We start from the raw sequence: 19739 nt of genomic DNA on the forward strand, positions 1-19739 counted from the left end.
TTTTTTGAAGTTTTTGGTCATTGGGGATCATGGCATTTCTTTTCTCTGAATCACAGACTGTCAGAAATACTTTCCTTTTACTATTAACATCGGAACAGAAGATGTCCTATTCTACGACTGACTGGGGTAGAAATGACACAGACCAGAAATGGGAAATGGTTCAGGGTCCTGGAATTCCCCTGGCTGCCTAATCAAGTGGCTTTTGAAATGTTTGCCCCCTGGGCTTCGCAAGAGAAAAGAAAGCATCTCATTTTATTGACATAGACTGCCTCGCAGAAATTAAAATATTGAAAAAGACGTCCCCTACAATACAACAAACACTGCATGCCATTGGGTTGGCACACTGCTAGAAAAGGTTAAGCCAAGGTTAGTTTTTTTTTTTTTTTTTCACTTACTATTTTCTGTCACTTAACTATTTAAAAGGGGTTTTGATAATGGCTTCTTCTGTGGTTCCACGAGTGTATATACACCATTTTATCCAAATATTCGAAAAATGTTGCGTGTGAGAACTATTTCATGTTGCTAGAGATTAGTTTTGAAAATAAAGACACTTTTCACATAATACAGAAAACCAAAACTTTAAAAGTAAACAAAATGTGATCGATGATAAAATGCACCAAGTCTAAATTAATCTGCTGCTGCTGTCATTTTCAACTTACACAGGCGGCTGCGGCAAGCTGATGCTATGTAGATGCACTGAGCTCAGAAAAACGGTTCGAATAATTTACTTTATTGAAAAAAAAGGGAAAAAATTCACTAAGACGGACTCATCCGTGCACTTGGTCACCTTAGACCAAAGGAGGCTTCACACCGTGGCAGTTTTGCCCGGGGCTGAAAGGATCCACGTACCCAGGCAGCCCGCGGGAAGGTCGTGAAACTTCCGGGACAATAGTATTCCCTCAGAGTTTCTCAAGATTCATACTCAACGCTCCCGGCGCGCACGTTTCTCTCACAATACTGTTAGGACAGAGAAGGGGGAACGTTAAAGATGTATCGCCAGGTTCAAAACCGAAACACTAAGTCGTAGCGGACTGCCGCCTTCCCGCGCCAACCGGCCGTTAAGTCCAGCAGGGTAAACACACAGCACCCCGCCCGCAAACATCCTTCCGGGTTGTTCCTCTTCCGGAAACAGAACGTGGGCTTCACCCAGATTCCTTGCCGTAGACTTCACGTACTTGCGCGGCACGTGATTCACGTCCCACGGCAGGACGTACTGACGTCACCGTGCGTCAGCGTTGGCCCAGCTGGGGTTTGGGTTTTGGGAACCGCAGAACGCCGCGGAGGTAGTCGTTACCCGTCTCTGTTTCGCTTAGACGCAGTTGCTTTCCTGGTGTGAGGAGGTCTTCTAGCAGCCGCCCTGCCTTTGTGCTTTCAGCGCTGGTACTGTGGTGAGTGCACCCCTTTCGGGGCCGGCGAGGACCCACTGCCCCGAAGGTGCGGCCGGGTGGAAAGCTGGGCCTGGGGCCGCTCCCCCAAACGTCGAGGGTCGCTCTTTCTAATCTCGCTGTAGCTTTTTTTTCCGGAAACCTCAGTTGCAAGACTTGCAGTCGAAAGGGATATATTTTTAAATGACTTGTTTTCAAGCTGACTGAGCCCTTGGACTTTGACCAAAGTGTTTTCTGTAAGAATTTTTGCAAGATTTTAAACTTGGCCCTCAGTATTTAATATTTTGAAGACAGTTGTGTGGCGGCGAGATATCATATTTCAGATAGTTGTAACTGTGCTCTGTCACCTAAGTAATCATATTCTGGGTTCTGAGAAATAACTCGGGGGAAATTAATGGGTAAATCCCATAGTTTCTTTTGTTTTCCCTTCCAGTCTATGCCCCGCCCAGCTACATTTTGCATAAAGAGAGCAAAATCAATACGGCTCTGTGTAAATAAAAATCTATAACTTAGAATATAAGAAAGGATCAAGAATGTAGCTCAGGGGTGGAGCGCTTGCCTAGCATGAAGGAGGTCTGGGTTCCATCCCCAGTACCTCAAAAAGGGAAATTTTCATACACACACACACACACACACGACCTGGTGGAATTAAGACAGTTTTATAAGTCGTCATGGCCAAGGCCAGTGTGTTACAGATGATTGTATTTTTTGTTTTTGAGTTGCTTTCTGTGGTTGTTCCTTTGGAATTGCGAGGCAATGTTAGTGTTTCAGGATTTATTAGGTTAATGAGCTCCTCCTGATGCCTTTTACCCTGAGTGGGCTAGGCAGTGACTGGGCATTGAAAAATAATGTCTGACTTTTTTCGGTGCTGTCACTAAACAGGTGTAGTGGTATCTCTTATTTTTCAACACTGTTCCATTTTGTCTCCAACAAAGTGCCAGACATATTATCTTTATGAAAAGGGAGGGAGACCAAGAACAAAATGTTTTTCTGTTAGGAAAATGTGCTTCTGTCTTTAAAATTGTACATTTAAAAAGATGTCTAGTTCATGGTGTGGGGTATATTGCATGTATCTATACAAGAGCTTTTCTAATTGGAAAGTTTTGGTGACAAATTGCTGGAATTCAGATGTATTATATAAAGCATAGATCATTCTTAGACTTTACTGAATAAATTGAAGAGTGTCTAAGTTCTATGTGCCATGCAATTATAGTTTTCTAAAATACCTTTTTTTTTTTTGTTCTTTTCAGATGTACAGCCCTGAAGAGTTCCCCCCTATTCATTTTTTCCCCCTGCAGAAATGAATCTCATTATGGAAAGTGCAAAGCTTTATAAAGGGATAAAGTTTGAATTTTATGGAGTGTAATTTTGTGTATGAATCACATTTTTAATATATAGTTTTCATAAAGAAAGCTAGTAAATTCTGGTACATTCTGTGTAAACATTAATTCTATTAGTAATATAGTGTTAGGCATTTGTGATAACAAAAGAGCTGTCTTGATAAATTGATTCCTCATTTATCATGACTGATACCATATCTGAATGGTCCTTAAATGAAAATCAGTTTATTTAAAATTTTTAATGCAATATAGAAAGTGTGTGTTGTGGAAATTTTATGGCTGATTTTATGGAGAAAATACCGTCAGTTGACCAGGTATAATAAAGAGATATGCAGAGTTAAGAAGAAAGACATTGTGATACTGCAGGAAATAGAAACAAAATAGATAATGTTTAGCAAAGGTAGAGGAGTTAACAGTGAGCTTTAAACAATATTCATTTGACATCTCTTATAACAGGTGTGGGACACAATAAGGCTTTGGGTGTTGACTTCCCCAAAAGTTGTTGGCTGAAGCTAACATAATCCACTTAAGTCAATTCTGTGATAAGTTGTGTGCAGTTAGCTTTTAAATAATGTGACCCTTTGAAAATTTTAATTACTTATTTGCTAGAATAAGATGGGATTATTTTGGATTTCACAGTAAAGTGCTTGTAAAGGGGAAAAAAGCCTAAATTTAACTTTACTTTTGTGGCATAAACAGTAATTGTCCTTATATCTAGACTTTATAGCTTGTAACCAAAAGCAAATTAAAAAACATAATTTATGTATTCTATAGTTACTTAGAATTTTGAGAATATAAACTTCTTTGAAAAATAGTTTTAATACCTTTAGAAGTGTGTAAACTTTTTTCAGGCCTTTAAGTCAGTTATTATACCAAATTGTGAGCAAAAAGCGTGTAGGTTACTTAAAAGTGTTAATAGAATCCCAAAGTATTCATAAGTATCTTGGTAATTTAGGAGAAATATAAATCTAGTAAAAGAAGGTATGGTGGTTCAACTAAATAGAAGTCTTTGATTTCTTTTTGTGGTAAAAAGTGACAAGAAATTGTATGTGAAAGTTTTAGTCATCAAAAAGTACTTCTTTCTACTCATGCACAAAACTACCTCCAAAGAGTTATCCAAGATCCCTTGCATCAAAAAATAAGGAGTATAATGGAAGACAGCACAATCTTGTCAAATTGGACAAATAACAACAAACAAACAATGAAGTATGATTTTTCATGTGAGCTCTACAGAATGTCTACATATTCAACTTTCCCCATCGGTGTTCCTGTTTCAGAAAGGAGTCTTGCTCGTGCTGGTTTTTATTACACTGGTGTGAATGACAAAGTCAGATGTTTCTCTTGTGGCCTGATGCTGGATAATTGGAAACAAGGAGACAGTCCTATTGAAAAGCATAAACAGCTATATCCTAGCTGCAGCTTTATTCAGAATCTGGTTTCAGCTAGTCTGCAAGCCACCTCTAAGAATACCTCTCCCTTGAGAAACCATTTTGCACATTCATTATCTCCTAGTTTGGAACGGAGTGGCTCATTCAGCGATTCTGTTTCCTGCCTTTCACCGAATCCTCTTAATTCTAGAGCTGTGGAAGACTTCTCTCCTTTGAGGACTAACCCCTATAGTTATGCAATGAGTACTGAAGAAGCCAGATTTCTTACTTATAATATGTGGCCCTTAACCTTTTTGTCACCATTGGAATTGGCGAGAGCTGGCTTTTACTATGTAGGACCTGGAGATAGGGTAGCCTGCTTTGCCTGTGGTGGGAAGCTAAGTAACTGGGAACCAAAGGATGATGCTATGTCAGAACACAGGAGACATTTTCCCAACTGTCCGTTTTTGGAAAATTCTCTAGAAACGCTGAGGTTTAGTATTTCAAATCTGAGCATGCAGACACACACAGCTCGAATGAGAACATTTATGTACTGGCCAGCTAGTGTTCCAGTTCAGCCTGAGCAGCTTGCGAGTGCTGGATTTTATTACGTGGGTAAGAAAAAAATAGCTATATGCTTTTCTAATTTTTTTCCCCTAATTTGTTTTTACTTATGTGTTAGAACATGTGTATAGTCGATTTTTGGTCCTTTTTTTCCATTTAGATCGCAATGATGATGTCAAATGCTTTTGTTGTGATGGTGGCTTGAGATGTTGGGAATCTGGAGATGATCCATGGGTAGAACATGCCAAATGGTTTCCAAGGTAATATATATATATATTTTTTTTTTCCTCCCTTTTCATTGCTGGGATACAGGGTCCTTGAACATGCTAGGTTTACACTTTTACCACTGAGCGTTAGCCCAAGTTTCTGTCAATGTGTTTTGAATATGCATTCCTACATAAAACTCGGGGCTTGATTAAGTTTACTTTTATATATAACAAAGCCTCATCATGGGTGATTAGTCTTTCAAAAGACCAAATTAAAATGTTTAATCTTTTTGTGTACTTTTCTTCTTTTGTAAGAAGCCATGCACTCTGGATATAATTTAACTTATTTTTGTGACTCATTTGATAGAGCACGAGCGAGCTACAGTGACATACTTCCTTTAGCTATGCTTACTGTCCATAGTTACTACCCAGGAGTCTATTCAGATTATTAAACAAATGGATTAATCCACTTACGAGGTCAGAACTCTCATAATCCCAGTTTTTTGCCTTTGAACATGCCTAACATGAATTTTGGGGGACCTTTCATCCAAATCACAACAGTACTCCTTATATACTGACACCTCATTATCTCCTACTCCTGCCAGTTACCTGCTGGCAACTTCTTTCTGTCTTTATAAATTTGACTATTCTAGGTACCACCTGTAAGTGGAATCATGTGATATAGATAATGTTTTCACCTGTGAATGCGTTTCACACTAATGAAGAATATCTTGCAACATTTCAGCAAATTATCCTTTTTGTCATTTTTGTCTGATACCTGATGAAAAAGAAGTTGAGGGCTGTACATATAGCTCAGTGGTGGAACTCTTGCCTAGCATGCTCAAGGCCCTGGATAGTCTGCCATGGTACCAAAAAAAGAAAGAAATATCTGATTATGCATCAGTACATTGTTAAAAATTGTACTTTGTATCATCACTATTCATTATATATGATGTAAATTTTGATTTTTTTACTCTGAAAAATGATAGTTAAAATTATAATGTAAGACAAAACACTTTAATTTGAAATTTACTGATATTACAATATCAAAAATTGCTTTCAAATTTCAGTGTTTGAATTGCTACATTTTGTGCTTTGTAAAGCAAAACGAAATTCTTAAATTTGTATATTGTGTTTAGTTTTAAATGGCTAGCAAAGGAGAAGACTTGGGAGTGCTTTTTGGTAAATACTTTCCTGAAAACAACAGGTTTTAATTGTGAATAATCTTTACTCTCAGTAAATGAAAAACCACAATGGATAATTATTATCACTGTAGTTTAGCACAGTTCACTTACTCATTTGTCAAATATTTAGGTACTGTTTAGAACTATTTTAGATGCCAGAGATGTATCAGACAAATTTCTACCTTCATGGAGTTTATTGGAGAAGGGAGAAATATGGGGCAGCAGGGTTTATTATACTTCATGTCTTTAACCATTAGAAATATACAGTAATCAATTCAACAGTAAAAATAAATTAAAGTTATATGAAGGTCAGGCATATAAGACAACTAGCTGTGTCGTCTACGTGATGAACTTGAATCTTTAGTGTGTTTATATGTTCTCTACTAACTTCTAGTGTGTGGCTAATACTTTTCAGAGTATTCTGTTTTAAAGGGGAAGGAAATTTTTGTTTATTTTTAAAAAAGGTTTGTTGAGTTATAATTTACATATAGTTCACTTTATGAGTTTTAATGCACTGAGCCATATAATTAGTACTGCAGTTAGAACATATAGAACATTTCCATCAACCCATAAATTTGCTGAGTAGAACTTCAGTGTTCTCATGAACAGATTTTTGATTATTGACTTAATCTCTTTACTAGTTATAGATGCATTCACATTTCTACTTCATGATTTTAATCATGGTAGGTTATAGTTTCTAGAAATTTGCCCATTTCTTGATTGTCCAGTTTTTTGTTGTATAGCAGTTCATAGCAGTTTCTTATGAGTTTTTATGTTTCTGTGATAGCAGTTGTGATGTCTCCTCTTTCTGATTTTGTTTGGGTCGTCTCTCTTTTTTTCTTAGTTTAGCTAAAGCTTTGTTGATTTTGTTTATCTTCTCAAAACACCCATCTTTTGTTTTCTATTATTTTTAAAATAGTCTGTTTATTTTTATTCTGATCTTTTTTATCTCCTTTCATCTGTTAATTTTGATCTGATTCTTTTTCTAGTTCTTTGAGATATAGGGTTAAGTGTTGTTTTTTTTTTTAATATGGGTATTTATTTTAGAACTGCTTCTTTAATGAATCCTATGAATTTTGGTATGTTATATTTGAATTTTTGTTTTTGTCAAGATTTAAAATTTTTTTCCATTTCTTCTTTGATCCATTGGTTGTTGAGGTACAAAGTGTACTGGCTTTTATGATTATTTCATACTAGTATGATCTGTAAAGATACTTGAAATGATTTTAGTCATCTTGAATTTGTTGTGACTTGTTTTGTAATCTAACTTATGATCTGTCCTGGAGAATTTTCTTAGTGTGGTTGAGAAGAATGTAGATTCTTTTGCTGTTGGGTGAAGCCCTCTGTATGTCTATTTGGTTCTGTTTGGTCTGAAGTGTAGTTCAAGTCCAACATTTGCTTACTGATTTTTCTCTCTGGAGGATCTATCCATTTTTGCGAGTATGGTATTAAAATCTCCTACTGTTGTTATATTGGTATCTATTTCTGTTAAGACCTTTGTCTTATGTTACAGTTTAAATATAACTATCCCTGCTTTCTTTTGATTTTTATTTGCATAGAATTTTTTTTCTACCTTTACTTCCAAATTGTGTGTTCTTACAGGTAAACTGACTCTGTTGTAGATTTTTATCCACTCAGCTACTCTGTGTGTTTCGATTGAAGATTTTAATCCATTTACATTTAAACTAATTGTCAGTATGTAAGGACTTACTATTGCCATTTTGCTAATTGTTCTCTGACTGGTAGTTCTTTTATTTCTCTGTTGCTGTCTTTCTTTGTGATTTGATGATATTCCACGTGTGCTTTGTTTTCTAACTCTGCATCTTTTGTTACCAACTGTAGGTTTTTGCCTTGTGGTTGCTGTGAGACTTATGTAGAACATGTTATAAACATAACAGTCTGTTATAAACCAACAGTTTAATTTCAGTTGCATACAAAAATTCTCCCCTTTTGCTCTACCTCCTCCCCATTACGTTTTATGGTTTTGATAGTATTACATCTTTCTTTACTACATGTCCATTAACAAGCTATTGTAGCTATAGTTATTTATATATACATATATGTTTATTTATATAAATAACTTTGGGCTTTGTGCTTGCTGGGCAAGCACTCTATCACAGCCATACTCCCAGCCCCTTTTTTCTTTTTGACCATTATATATTAAAGTGACTTATATATAGTCATTACACATTTTGAGTATTCAGAATTTTATTGCATTATTTATCTTTTTTTAATATATATATTTTTAGTTGTAGGTGGACACAATATCTTTATTTTATTGATTTATTTTTATGTGGTGCTGAGGCTTGAACTCAGTGCCTCACCCATGTGGGACAAGCACTCTACCACTGAGCTACAACACAGCCCTGCATATTTATCTTTACCAGTAAATTTTAAACTTTCATGTGCTTACACGTTACTAATTAGTATCCTTTTATTTCTGCTTGAACTCTTGGACATTTCTTAAACCATTGGTTTGGTTTTGTTTTGCCTTTTTTTCCTCCCTCTCTATTTTTTGTGGTGCTGGCCATCAAACCCACAGCCTCATGCATGCTAAGTACATTACCTATAATTGAACTATATCCTTAACCCTCTAGTATTCCTTGTAAGGCAGATTTAGTGGTATGAATTCCCTCAGCTTTTTTGTCTGGTAAACTGTATGTCTCTTTCATGTTTTTGAAACAGACATTTGCCAGGTAAAGTCTTGATTTGTAGGTTTTTATTTCCTTGAACTCTTTCTTGACCTTCAGAGTTTCTGCTGAGAAATCTGCTGGTAGCCTTTTGGGGTTCCCTTGTATGAAATGCGTATCTGTTCCCTTGCTGCTTTTAAAATCCTCTCTTGACATGGTGGCATTCCCCTATAGTTCCAGGTGTTGGAGGCTGAGGCAGGAGAATTGCTTGAGTCCAGGAGTTCAAGGCCAGCCTGGGCAACATAGTAAGATCTCACCTCTACCAAAAAAAACAGTTCTCACTTCATTTTTGATTTTTGACAGTTTATTTTAACATGCCCCAGTCCTCTTTGGGTAGAATGTGTATGGGGACTTCTGAACTCCCTGTGCCTGGACATCCATCTGTCTCCCTAGATTTAGGAAGTTTTCAGCTCTTCTCTAATCTTTTTGCCCATTTTGCTTTGAACTTGTGATCCCCCTTCCTCAGCCTCCTGAGCCATTGGTATAACAGGCATGCGCCACTGCACCCATCCTCATTTTTTTTTTTTTAATTATAACTTTTTTTGGTGGGGAGTAGCCTTGCATGTGTCCTGTGTGTTTTTTTGTTTGTTTGTTTTTGTTTTAATTTTTTTTCTTAGTTGGATTGGCCACAATACCTTTATTTTATTTATTTATTTTTATGTGGTGCTGAGGATTGAACCCAGTACCTCACACATGCTAGGCAAGTGCTCTACCGCTGAACCACAACCCCAGCCCTATGTCCTGTGTGTTTATTGGCACAATTAACTCTTGTAGACTTTCTGTACTGATTTTGTTGAGGAAATATCTTTATCTAGGGTGAGTGTGATAGCTTTGACTCTGTAGGATGCCTAGTGGCATAGTCTCTATATGACTCTGTTAGCTGAAGTCATTATGAGTGAGGAGTGCAAGGATCCTGTATCCAAGGAAGCAGCAAGGGTTGTTTGGGTCTTTGGTGGCAAAGTTGCTGGAGACTGGATTTCTTTTTCTCATGGGAAGTATCATGGCCAGTAGCATCTCTCTTGGCACCAATTCTACTCTCTTGGGCAGATTAAAATAATAAAACCTTTTCATTTATTTAACAGTGGCTTTTGAAGAGCAGATGCTTTTAATTTTGTTGGTGTCATTTTTTCAATTTGTTTCTTATGGATTATGTTTTTGATCTTTTATTAATTTTTTTTCTTTTTTTTCATGCTGGGGTTTTTCTGTTTTCTACTAGAAGTTTTATTGTTTTAGGTCTTTCATTTAGAAACTTGATCTATTTTTAGTTTATTTTTGCATATGATATGAGCATCAGTCAAAGTAGGGTTTTTTGGCATATGGATATCCAGTTATTTAACACCATTTGTTTAAAAAAGAAATAGAATGGTAGTAGATGTTAAATGAACTGCTTCCTGGAACAACTTTGAGAAGCTGTAGTAATTTAAAGACAAGTGTTTGAGAAACACAGTGTATGTAGATGAAAATATTTGATTTTATGTTTTCCAGAGGGAATATGGTAGATTGTGCCTCAAATATAATTGAAGAGTAAACGTTATCGAAAGTTTAGCAGTTAATATAATATGAAAGATAAAATTTTAGGAATACTGATTTACAATTTCTGTAATACTGTTAAGCTTGATAAGCAAGTTGTGTTTACAGTTTTTCAGCTTATGCTCCTTTCTAGGTTGATATCTCTGGTGTGTTAATTGAATGATAGAAAATATCAGAATATATCACATATTAAGAATGTGTATGTTTTATGATAATATTGTTTCTTTAAATGTTTTTGCTATGAGTTGTTATCAAATAGGTTTGAAAGCTACTTTTCTAGAATAATCAGATTATGCTTTTGGTATGAAACAATATTTAAACATATTTTTCTTATGTTTTAGGTGTGAGTTCTTGATACGAATGAAAGGGCAAGAGTTTGTTGATGAGATTCAAGCTAGATATCCTCATCTTCTTGAACAGGTAGATATATTTCTAAAATTAATAATATTGAATTCTGCTATGTGATAATTACAGAAATATTATTAGAAGTGATATTTACTTCTATTTGCTTATTAATTCTAGTTACATAGTTTATGTCTGTACTAATAACACCTGGTATTTAATTTTGTTACCAATGTGTTTGTTCAGGGCTCTTTAAAAAATATTGTTTTTAGTTTTTTTTAAAATTTTCATCCTACCACTGAATAAATTTGCAATGGGGTTGAAGAAGGATTTTAGTGGCTTTATTTTTTTCCAGGAAACAAACAGAAAAATAACTTGTTAGAGGTTGAGATCTTTTGATAGTAATCCAGTTCAAACCTTACGGTCCAAATAGAATGAGAAAACATTACTATATCTTCTTACTCCTGAGGTGGGAGAAATACTTGAATTCTAATTTGGAATTGAGTGAAGTTTAAGGAAGGATACATAATTATGGTAAAACAAAGTGAAGTATGTGAATTACCTGGTTTTCAAAAGAGCATATACATTTATTTAAAGTAAACTTATTGTAGTGCTACTGTTCAGATTGTTTTGAGATTACTGATTTTACCTTTTAACTTTTCTCCTGTTTCATAGCTGTTGTCAACTTCAGATACTACTGGAGAAGAAAATGCTGAACCAAGTATGTGTGAAAGCATTTCATATATAGAATGAGAATGTTTATAAGAATGTTAGGAATGAAAATATGTTTTAAAAAGAAAAGAACAAGGGGATGTTTCTGAAGCCGCAGGAAAAAATGCTGGGAAATCAACAAATATTATGTACATACTAAGATTCATGACATATTAAAGGATTATAAGAAGTTTTCCAGTATTTAAAGTACTGATAATTCCAACTGGGAGACAAGACACATGCAAACAACAACAATAAAAAACAGCTCAAAGCAAGGTCAAGTGAGAGGTACAGATATGTCCTCGGAAGAGGAAAAGATTGTTGTGACTACCATGATTTAGAAATGGCCCAGTTTACATTTGAAGTAAGAATCAAGTTAGATGTTAGGTATTAAAGTCAGATATATAATATTTCAGTGCAAGGATATCTTTGAATTAGAACTTAATTTTAGCCATATCTGTTAGTATTTAAATGTATATATGTACATACATTATGTGTCCAAAATTATTAAAATAGTATACCGTTTTATGTACTACTCACATCTGCAAAGGGGTACACTCTGTTCTTTGCACAACATTTCAAGGGGAATTTGCAGATTTGTAACTGAAACAGAGAAAAGTGACCAAGATATGTGAGTACTAGAAACTGACTTAGAAGGACTAGATAAAGGATTAGGTAACATTTGAACAGAAGGAGTATCTTGGTACATGGTAACTGTCTCCTGTAATGGAGCTGGGAGAGATCAGATAAGTCATGGTACTCATTGTTATTTAAAATTTGTAAACACAGCTGTCAAGTGGACTGCCCTGCAATCTTGCTGCAGTTCCCTAATAAAAATCACTTTGCCAGTCTTCAAAATGGCTATCTCACAAACAGAGCCACCAATCTACATTATATATCTATATTTTTCTTTCTGTTCTTCTATAAAACATGAATTGTTCTTGTCCTTAATCTAAGACTGACCCTTTTCCTTATTCTCTGGATTCTTCCCCCTTCCTACCAGTACTGGGGGATTGAACCCAGGGTACTTTTACCACTAAGCTGCATCCCCAGCCCTTTTTATTTTTTATTTTGAGACAGGGCCTCACTAAATTGCTAAGGCTGGCCTTAAACTTGCAATCCTCTTGCCTCGGCTTCTCGTGTCACTGGGGTTACAGACATGCACCACTGTGCTGGCCTCATTCTCTGGATTCTGTTATGATGTTGCTTTGGTAGTGATTTGCCTTTGTCATAATCACAGAGAACTGCTGTTAGCAAGTTATGATCTGTTAGTTAGCTTTTGATGTAGTTGAATGCTTTATCCTATTTTTTTTCTTCCTGTTTTTGTTTTTGCATCCCGCTGCCCCTTGTAACATTCCACATACTCTGCCCACATAGCAGGACCTAAGCCTGTACCCGCCCTGTGCCTGTGCTTTGCCCTCCTTAACATATCCTCTTTCTTAGCTTCCTTGATATTAGACTCTTGGTTTTCTCCTATTTTCTTCATTGATCATGAACAGTTTTCTTTGCTGCTTGCTTTTTCTCATTTCTAAATGACGGAGTACCCTTCCTGTTTAGCCCAAATTTCTTTCTTTTTCCTAGCTCCAGCCTATAATGTTCAACCATCTGTTTAAATTGCAAAAATACTTCCCATCTTATAAGGTGTATAAGAGTTAATATTGCAAAGCAAACATTTCTCCTCATCCTTTATTCCTCAGATTTGCTTCTTTTCTGGTCTTCCCCATCTCAGTTAATTGTACTTAATTAATGGTATTTGCTAAGGTTAAAAGTTCTTAGTTTGTGTATTTAATCTATTAGGAGTCCTTATTTCTGTCTTCACAACATATTCCAAATATGACTGCTTTGTAACCATCTCTGCCACTATCAACCTAATCCATAATATCATCATCTGTCATAATATTTTAATAGTTTTTCCTGTTATTCATTTTACCTTATTTTCCACAAAGCAACCTGAGTCACTTTTTGAAAACAAAACAATTTTATCAATCCTCAGCTTAAAGCCCTCCTAGAATATTCTAACAAACTTAGAAAAAAAACAAAAGCTAAATTTCTTATGGGCCTCTATATCATCTGGGCATTGTCCTCTGTGATCTACCACCTTCCCTTTCTTGACCATGTCAAGCTTTTCCCTTGTTTTAAGGCTTTTGCACTTGATTCTGTTGAGAGACTTCTTTTCAGGTATTCCAGTAGCTCACTCTTTCCTATCATTCAGGTCTTTGGTTTTGTTTTTATGTGCTGGGGGATCAAGTCTTTGTTTTGAAGTTTTTTCTTCAGATAGGGATTCCACATGGATTTGAACAAAGTTGTTCAGAATGCTTTTTTGACAATGTATGTTTTATGTTTATTGGAACAATTTTCCAGCAGATGGCAGTAAAGTTTCTTTAAGAAGTATAGCTGTAATTTCACAAAATGCCATATGAACTAGCATTTACCCTGTTACTAGAAAATGCTTCCCCAACTACCCTCTCTAAATGGCCTCCTGCCTCCTACTTTCTTTTTTAATCACTTATTTTTTTTCCTTCAGAGAATCTGTTTCTATATAAAACCATATTACTTGCTTACTATTTTAACCACATTTTTTATTACTACTTTACATACATTTTTGGGTGAACCAGTCTTCTATTTTATTACACTTTTTCATTTTATATTATTTGGTTCCAGCTATCCACAAGCTGGATAGTTTCTTTTCATTCTTCCTATGAATACTCTTTTTTTTTTGGCGGGGGGATGCTTAGGGTTGAATGCAGGGCCTCATGCATACTTGGCAAGTGCCTGGAGATAATTTTTCACTTTTGTTTTTATAGCATATTGTTTTCCAAAAATGAATATATATGAGAATCATTTGGGTGAATTTTTAAACCGTAAAATTCCTTTCTCAGGTATGGTGGCAGAGGCCTGTAATCCCAGTGACTCAGAAGGCTGAAGCAGGAGGATTGCAAATTTGAGGCCAACCTGAGCAACTTAACCAGACCCTCTCTCAAATAAAAAGGGCTGGGGTTGTGATAAAGTGGTAGAGCACCCCTGGATTCAATCCTCCATACTGGAAGAAAACAAAAAAGAAAAATTCAAATTCTTCAGCCTTTTTTCCTAGAGAGTCCTTCATTAAATAGGTCTAGGTTGTAGTCTGGTAAGTGGTATTTTTAAAAGGTATACCATATTAATTAGCCATTATCGAGTTCAGATTTTTAATAGAGTTATAGGTAAATTGATGCATATAATTCATCTTCCTGACCAGGATGTGAGAATAAAGGTTATGTCATAGTCATTTTTTCCCCATAGTTTATGGAATTTAATACCTTATGTGGAATTAAATATTAGCAAATGTCTTTTCTAATAGTTGTTCATTTGGGACCTGGAGAAAGTTCTTCAGAAGATGCAGTCATGATGAATACACCTGTGGTTAAATCTGCTTTGGAAATGGGCTTTAGTAGAAGTCTGGTAAAACAGACAGTTCAAAGTAAAATCCTAACCACTGGAGAGAATTATAAAACAGTTAATGATATTGTATCAGCACTTCTTGATGCTGAAGATGAAAGAAGAGAAGAGGAGAAGGAAAGACAAGCTGAAGAAATGGCATCAGGTATTTTGGAATGTTAATTATCTACATTATTTTTCAGTGAAGTTACTGTCTCATGTTGCAGGACAGCATCCTTTTCTCGTACCCACTTACTGCTGGTAACAATTCTTAGGCGTTTCTAAACTATATCTTCTCTACTACCTCTCTCAGTTGCTTCTACTTGAGAACCACTGACTATGGCATTTTTCTGTATGATTATTTCCTGTTAAGATTCTCTAAGTTATACTAATCAGAATTTTTAACAAAAGCTCTTTTCTTGAGCAATATTACATTTCTTCTTCATACATAACAAATTTTAATCATTTTTAAAGGCAAGATTTTAAAATTGGCTGCAGATATTACTTCTACTTTTAAAAAAAGTTCCTTCAAATAATATTCTTAATATATTTTTCTCACCAACCCTTGTTTAAGAGATCCTTTTATACACATAAAAGGATCTCCTAAACAAGGGAACTTAGAATGAAATCCTAGGGTTTGATGAGAACCTTCTGCCCAACCCGAGGATTGTATGGAACTGATTTTGGTATTCATCTAGATTGTTTTAAGTCTCAGCCTCAGAACAAGTAATCATATATTCCTTAAACCAGTATTTGTTGCATATAAACATCAGTGCTAATACTGTGCTAATCTTGGTGATTGTTCTCAAGGAGCATGTAGATTAGCTGGGAAGAATCATATGCAAACGACAGGATTAAAGAGCTAACAAAGATAAATGTTGCATAATGTAGTTTAAATTGCAGTATTGGGTTGTAAGAGACTGTTCTTTTTAAGCTTGTAAAGTAGTTAGGAATAATTTAAGTCACCCTTATTGTGTGGCCATGGAGCAAAATGTTTAAGACCCGTGGATTGAAATAGATTTGTGTTTAAATTCTGGCTTTTTTTTCAGTTACTAAGTTAGCAGTTCGTTCAGCTGTAAGTCAGCTTTCTGATCTGTAAAATATGGACAGTAATAGTACCTATCCCGCAGAGGTACTGTAGGAATTAAATGAGATATTTCTAGTAAAATACTTGAGCACAGTGCCTGGCACATAAAATTTCTTTTCTGTTAATTTTTTATTGTTGTTTTGGTGCTAGCAATTGAATCCACAGCTTCATGCATGCCAAACATGCAACACTACCACTGAAGTACACATCCAGCCCACCTTTTAAGTATATTGATTTGGAAAGTACAAGTGGCTGGTAAAAGAAAGGATCTGAGGAAAGTGACAAGATTTAAGGATTATAAAGCAGTTAAGCTCATGTAGAATTACTGTTGTCAGTGTACTTACCTTAATTTTGTGTCTCCAACTTTGTGTATGTTTCAGAATAGTCTTGAATTATAGATATGGGAAGGTTTATATGTGAAAGGTCAAATAAGGAACAAGGTAAAGAGCTAAGTGTGCTAATCAGAGAACATCATTGGAATAACCTAACTGATCTGTAGATTGGAATGGGAAATAAACAAAACCAAGAGCTAGCTCTTGTGCTAGTAGAATTGGGAATGATGTGGGGATTTTGAAAAAATAAAGAACAAATTTGTTAGCAGTGAGGCACAGGTTGTGGTCAGAGAAGGAAATTTCATAGTTTTAAAATGAATAGAGCTGTTCATTTCTAGAAAGTTGTAAATGGGGAAGGAAACTGGACTTCTCTTTTTATAATTTATTTCTAATGAGATTTATACCTTATAGCAGTGTACTTTAAAAAAATGTTTTAAGTCTGAAAATAAGCAGCTTTATAGTGATTGGGGCTCCAAAAGGAAGAATTATGAATAATACCATAGCAACTTATATTCCATAATAGTAAATTACTTATGAAATTTTATGTGATTTGAGATTAAAGGAGAAACATTTGCTTTTTAATAAAATCAAGCTTGATTCATATGTAATTTATTTAAAAATTGCTATAAATGTAGACAGTTTATTTAAAAAAAAAGAACAGCCAACTATGTGCCAGATATTGTACTAAATTCTTTTTGTACATTAATCCTCAAAACTCCAATAGACTGTTATTTGTATTTTACAGATGAGGAAGTTGATTGAGGTATATGGATGGAGATGTTAGAGAACTTGGCCAGTAAGTTGCCAAGCTTGCATGGGAACCTAAGTCTTATCTTGACTTTGTAGCTGAAGCTCTGCAAAATTATAGTTCTGCTTTCTGAGTATAAGATATTTAAAAGAACCACTGGTGTAAGACACCTGGTTTTGCAGCTTATTCTGGACAAGCCACTCATTCTTTTCTGAGTCTTTTTCTCTATCTGAAAATGGAAGGCAGTAATACTTGCCTTGTTTGATTGTTAGGGTATATGTATCAGATGAAACAATTGATATGCAAATGCTTAAAAAAGTAAAGTGATATAATGTAAATAGAAGTATTATTGATTCCATGGTGAGACAAATTCAGAGGTGAGAAACGTTTACTACCTTTATATTTGCTGCTTACTGTCAACAGAATAAAGAAAACGGGGTTCTAATATGTGTTAGTATCTCAACTTTAAAATTATAGAAATAGAGACCGTTATTTTCTCTATTGTTTTATAATCTTCTGGAAGTTTTCCAAATGACAGACTTTAGAATGCAAATAAGTCATTTTGTTCTTTTTCAAGCCCTGTTCAGTAGAGTTAGTTGTTAATGACTATATGATTGTAGTGGAGGAGTTTAATGGATTTTTTTTTTCTTTCTTTTTTTAAATAAAGATGATTTGTCATTAATACGGAAGAATAGAATGGCTCTTTTTCAACAGTTGACATGTGTCCTTCCTATCTTGGATAATCTTTTAAAGGCCAATGTAATTAATAAACAGGAACATGATATTATTAAACAAAAAACACAGATACCTTTACAAGCAAGAGAACTGATTGATACCATTTTAGTTAAAGGAAATGCTGCAGCCAACATCTTCAAAAACTGTCTAAAGGAAATTGACTCTACATTATATGAGAACTTATTTGGTGAGTTTGTTGGGAAAATCATTTTAAGAAATCCTTAGCATTATGTTAATGTTTCTGACAAGCAGAATAAATCCAATTAAAATATTTAACTTCTGCACCAAAGGTGGTGTCTTTTATTGTCCTAGTAATATACCTAAATGTAATAGTTCTTGATAATATATAGCTTTCTGTAATGATATTTGTATCCTTCATTGGATAGTATGTGAAAAAAAATTAAACAGTTTTGTATTTACCTTCATAGAATGATGATTTTTGTATGCTTTTCTTTCCTCAGTGGGAAAGAATATGAAGTATATTCCAACAGAAGATGTTTCAGGTAAAATAGATTTAAGACTTAAAACTTATGTGAAATATTAACCTTTTTTTTTTGTATCAGATGTAAAGTGAAAACTGAATTTCACTAAAGTTCTTTTTGTTATTAGGTCTGTCGCTAGAAGAACAGTTGAGGAGATTACAAGAAGAAAGAACCTGCAAAGTGTGTATGGACAAAGAAGTTTCTATTGTGTTCATTCCTTGTGGTCATCTGGTAGTATGCCAGGAGTGTGCCCCATCTCTAAGAAAATGTCCTATTTGCAGGGGTATAATCAAGGGTACTGTTCGAACATTTCTCTCATAAAAGAATAGGCTATATTTTAGTCTTTACCAAAAAGCCTTTAAGCTGTTGTTGAACATTGCAAGCCATCTAAAATTAAAACAAGGAATGTTTGGTTCTTTATTTAGTAACATTTATGTTCTATTCTATTTAGGTATGAATAATCTTATTTCAAAAAGAGATAGTATTGTATATTTAATCTTAATTCGTTTAGTTGTAAGAGAAGACTTGTTTTTCATGAACTAAATCAGTATGTAAGTGTGAACACAGGAAGAATTAAAGGAGTAGTGTCAGTGTTGTTATGGGTCATTTCAGGAGTTACTGGATTTGGTATTTATGAAAGCTTTGAGTACTACATTACAGTATAGTTGAAAAACTGTAAATTAGTAACACTGGAATTCATCAGAGTTGTTAACAGATTCTTTGGTGCTTTTCACTTGTTTTGTTAAGTAAGGATTTTTCTGTTACTGATAAACAATATTTCCCCTAACCTGTGAGAAACAATAAAATGCTTTATAATTATTGTATCATCAAAATTTATTTTTTTTACCCTATTATAAAAAGTAATTTTCATCTGTGTTTACTCATTTGCTATGAAGTAAAAAATTGAATTCATGAAACAAATTATTGTTTTTTAAATATGATTCATGGGAATTCCTTTAAAAGACAATATAGTTGCTTTGTATAATATAGATAAAATGTTGGATTAAAACTGAATCATTATCAAAAACTCATAGTAAAATTAGATAAATCTACATTTATTTTTTTAAAATAAAAAATAGCTTTGTTGCATAGGTGTTGATAGGGTGAGCAGATAAGAAATGGACAACTGTAGGTACCTCCTTTTTGGCACAAGCCTATTTGACCTTTCTTACATCTAACTCTCTGGCAGACTTTGGAGGCAAGGTAGATAGGAGGTTTAGTGTTTAAAAACTCCATTTTCCTTTCTCCACTAGTCTTTTAGATTTCTTCAAATGGAGAATTTGCTGAGAAGGGTGGGTGAAAATTTCTCCATCCTCCAGTTTCTTCTCTTGCATTTGTTTCCCTCTTAATGTTCTGATACATGTCTGTAAATGCAGATGCATACATCTAGGTTCAAGACCTCATATCCAGTAAGAGAAAGTCTCATTATATAGAAGGAATGTAAAGTGAATTTTTTACGCCTTAAGTTTTATTTATTTATTTATTTTTGAGGTACTGGGGATTGAATTTGGGTCCTCTACCTCTGAGCTACATTCCCATCCCTTTATACTTTTTATTTTGAAACAGTATCTCACTGGGTTTCCTGTCAGATTTTGCAGTCCTCCTGCCTTAGCTTCCTGAGT

At 34.7% G+C, this 19739-nt stretch overlaps 1 protein-coding gene across 1 annotated transcript; it reads left to right on the plus strand.

The window, feature by feature from the left end:
- Nucleotides 1-1225: 1225 nt before the first annotated feature.
- Birc2 (baculoviral IAP repeat containing 2) lies at nucleotides 1226-18941 on the plus strand. Its single transcript, XM_027930629.2, has 9 exons — nucleotides 1226-1388; nucleotides 2636-4707; nucleotides 4817-4916; nucleotides 10608-10686; nucleotides 11284-11329; nucleotides 14657-14899; nucleotides 17568-17822; nucleotides 18097-18138; nucleotides 18245-18941. Exons 2-9 carry the CDS (start codon nucleotides 3876-3878, stop codon nucleotides 18436-18438), a joined length of 1791 nt encoding a protein of 596 aa, XP_027786430.1. The 5' UTR covers nucleotides 1226-1388; nucleotides 2636-3875; the 3' UTR covers nucleotides 18439-18941.
- Nucleotides 18942-19739: the final 798 nt, after the last annotated feature.

The sequence above is a fragment of the Marmota flaviventris genome, chromosome 9, assembly GCF_047511675.1.
Source record: "Marmota flaviventris isolate mMarFla1 chromosome 9, mMarFla1.hap1, whole genome shotgun sequence".
In the NCBI taxonomy this organism is placed as follows: domain Eukaryota; kingdom Metazoa; phylum Chordata; class Mammalia; order Rodentia; family Sciuridae; genus Marmota; species Marmota flaviventris.

What these genes read in the sequence shown, in the direction of transcription:
- Birc2 (XM_027930629.2), top strand. Translation starts at nt 3,876, where the DNA reads ATGGAAGACAGCACAATCTTGTCAAATTGGACAAATAACAACAAACAA. An exon ending in TGCTGGATTTTATTACGTGG is followed by an intron (nt 4,708 to 4,816) that starts GTAAGAAAAAAA and finishes TTTTCCATTTAG; the next exon opens with ATCGCAATGATGATGTCAAA. An exon ending in AGCTGAAGAAATGGCATCAG is followed by an intron (nt 14,900 to 17,567) that starts GTATTTTGGAAT and finishes TTTTAAATAAAG; the next exon opens with ATGATTTGTCATTAATACGG.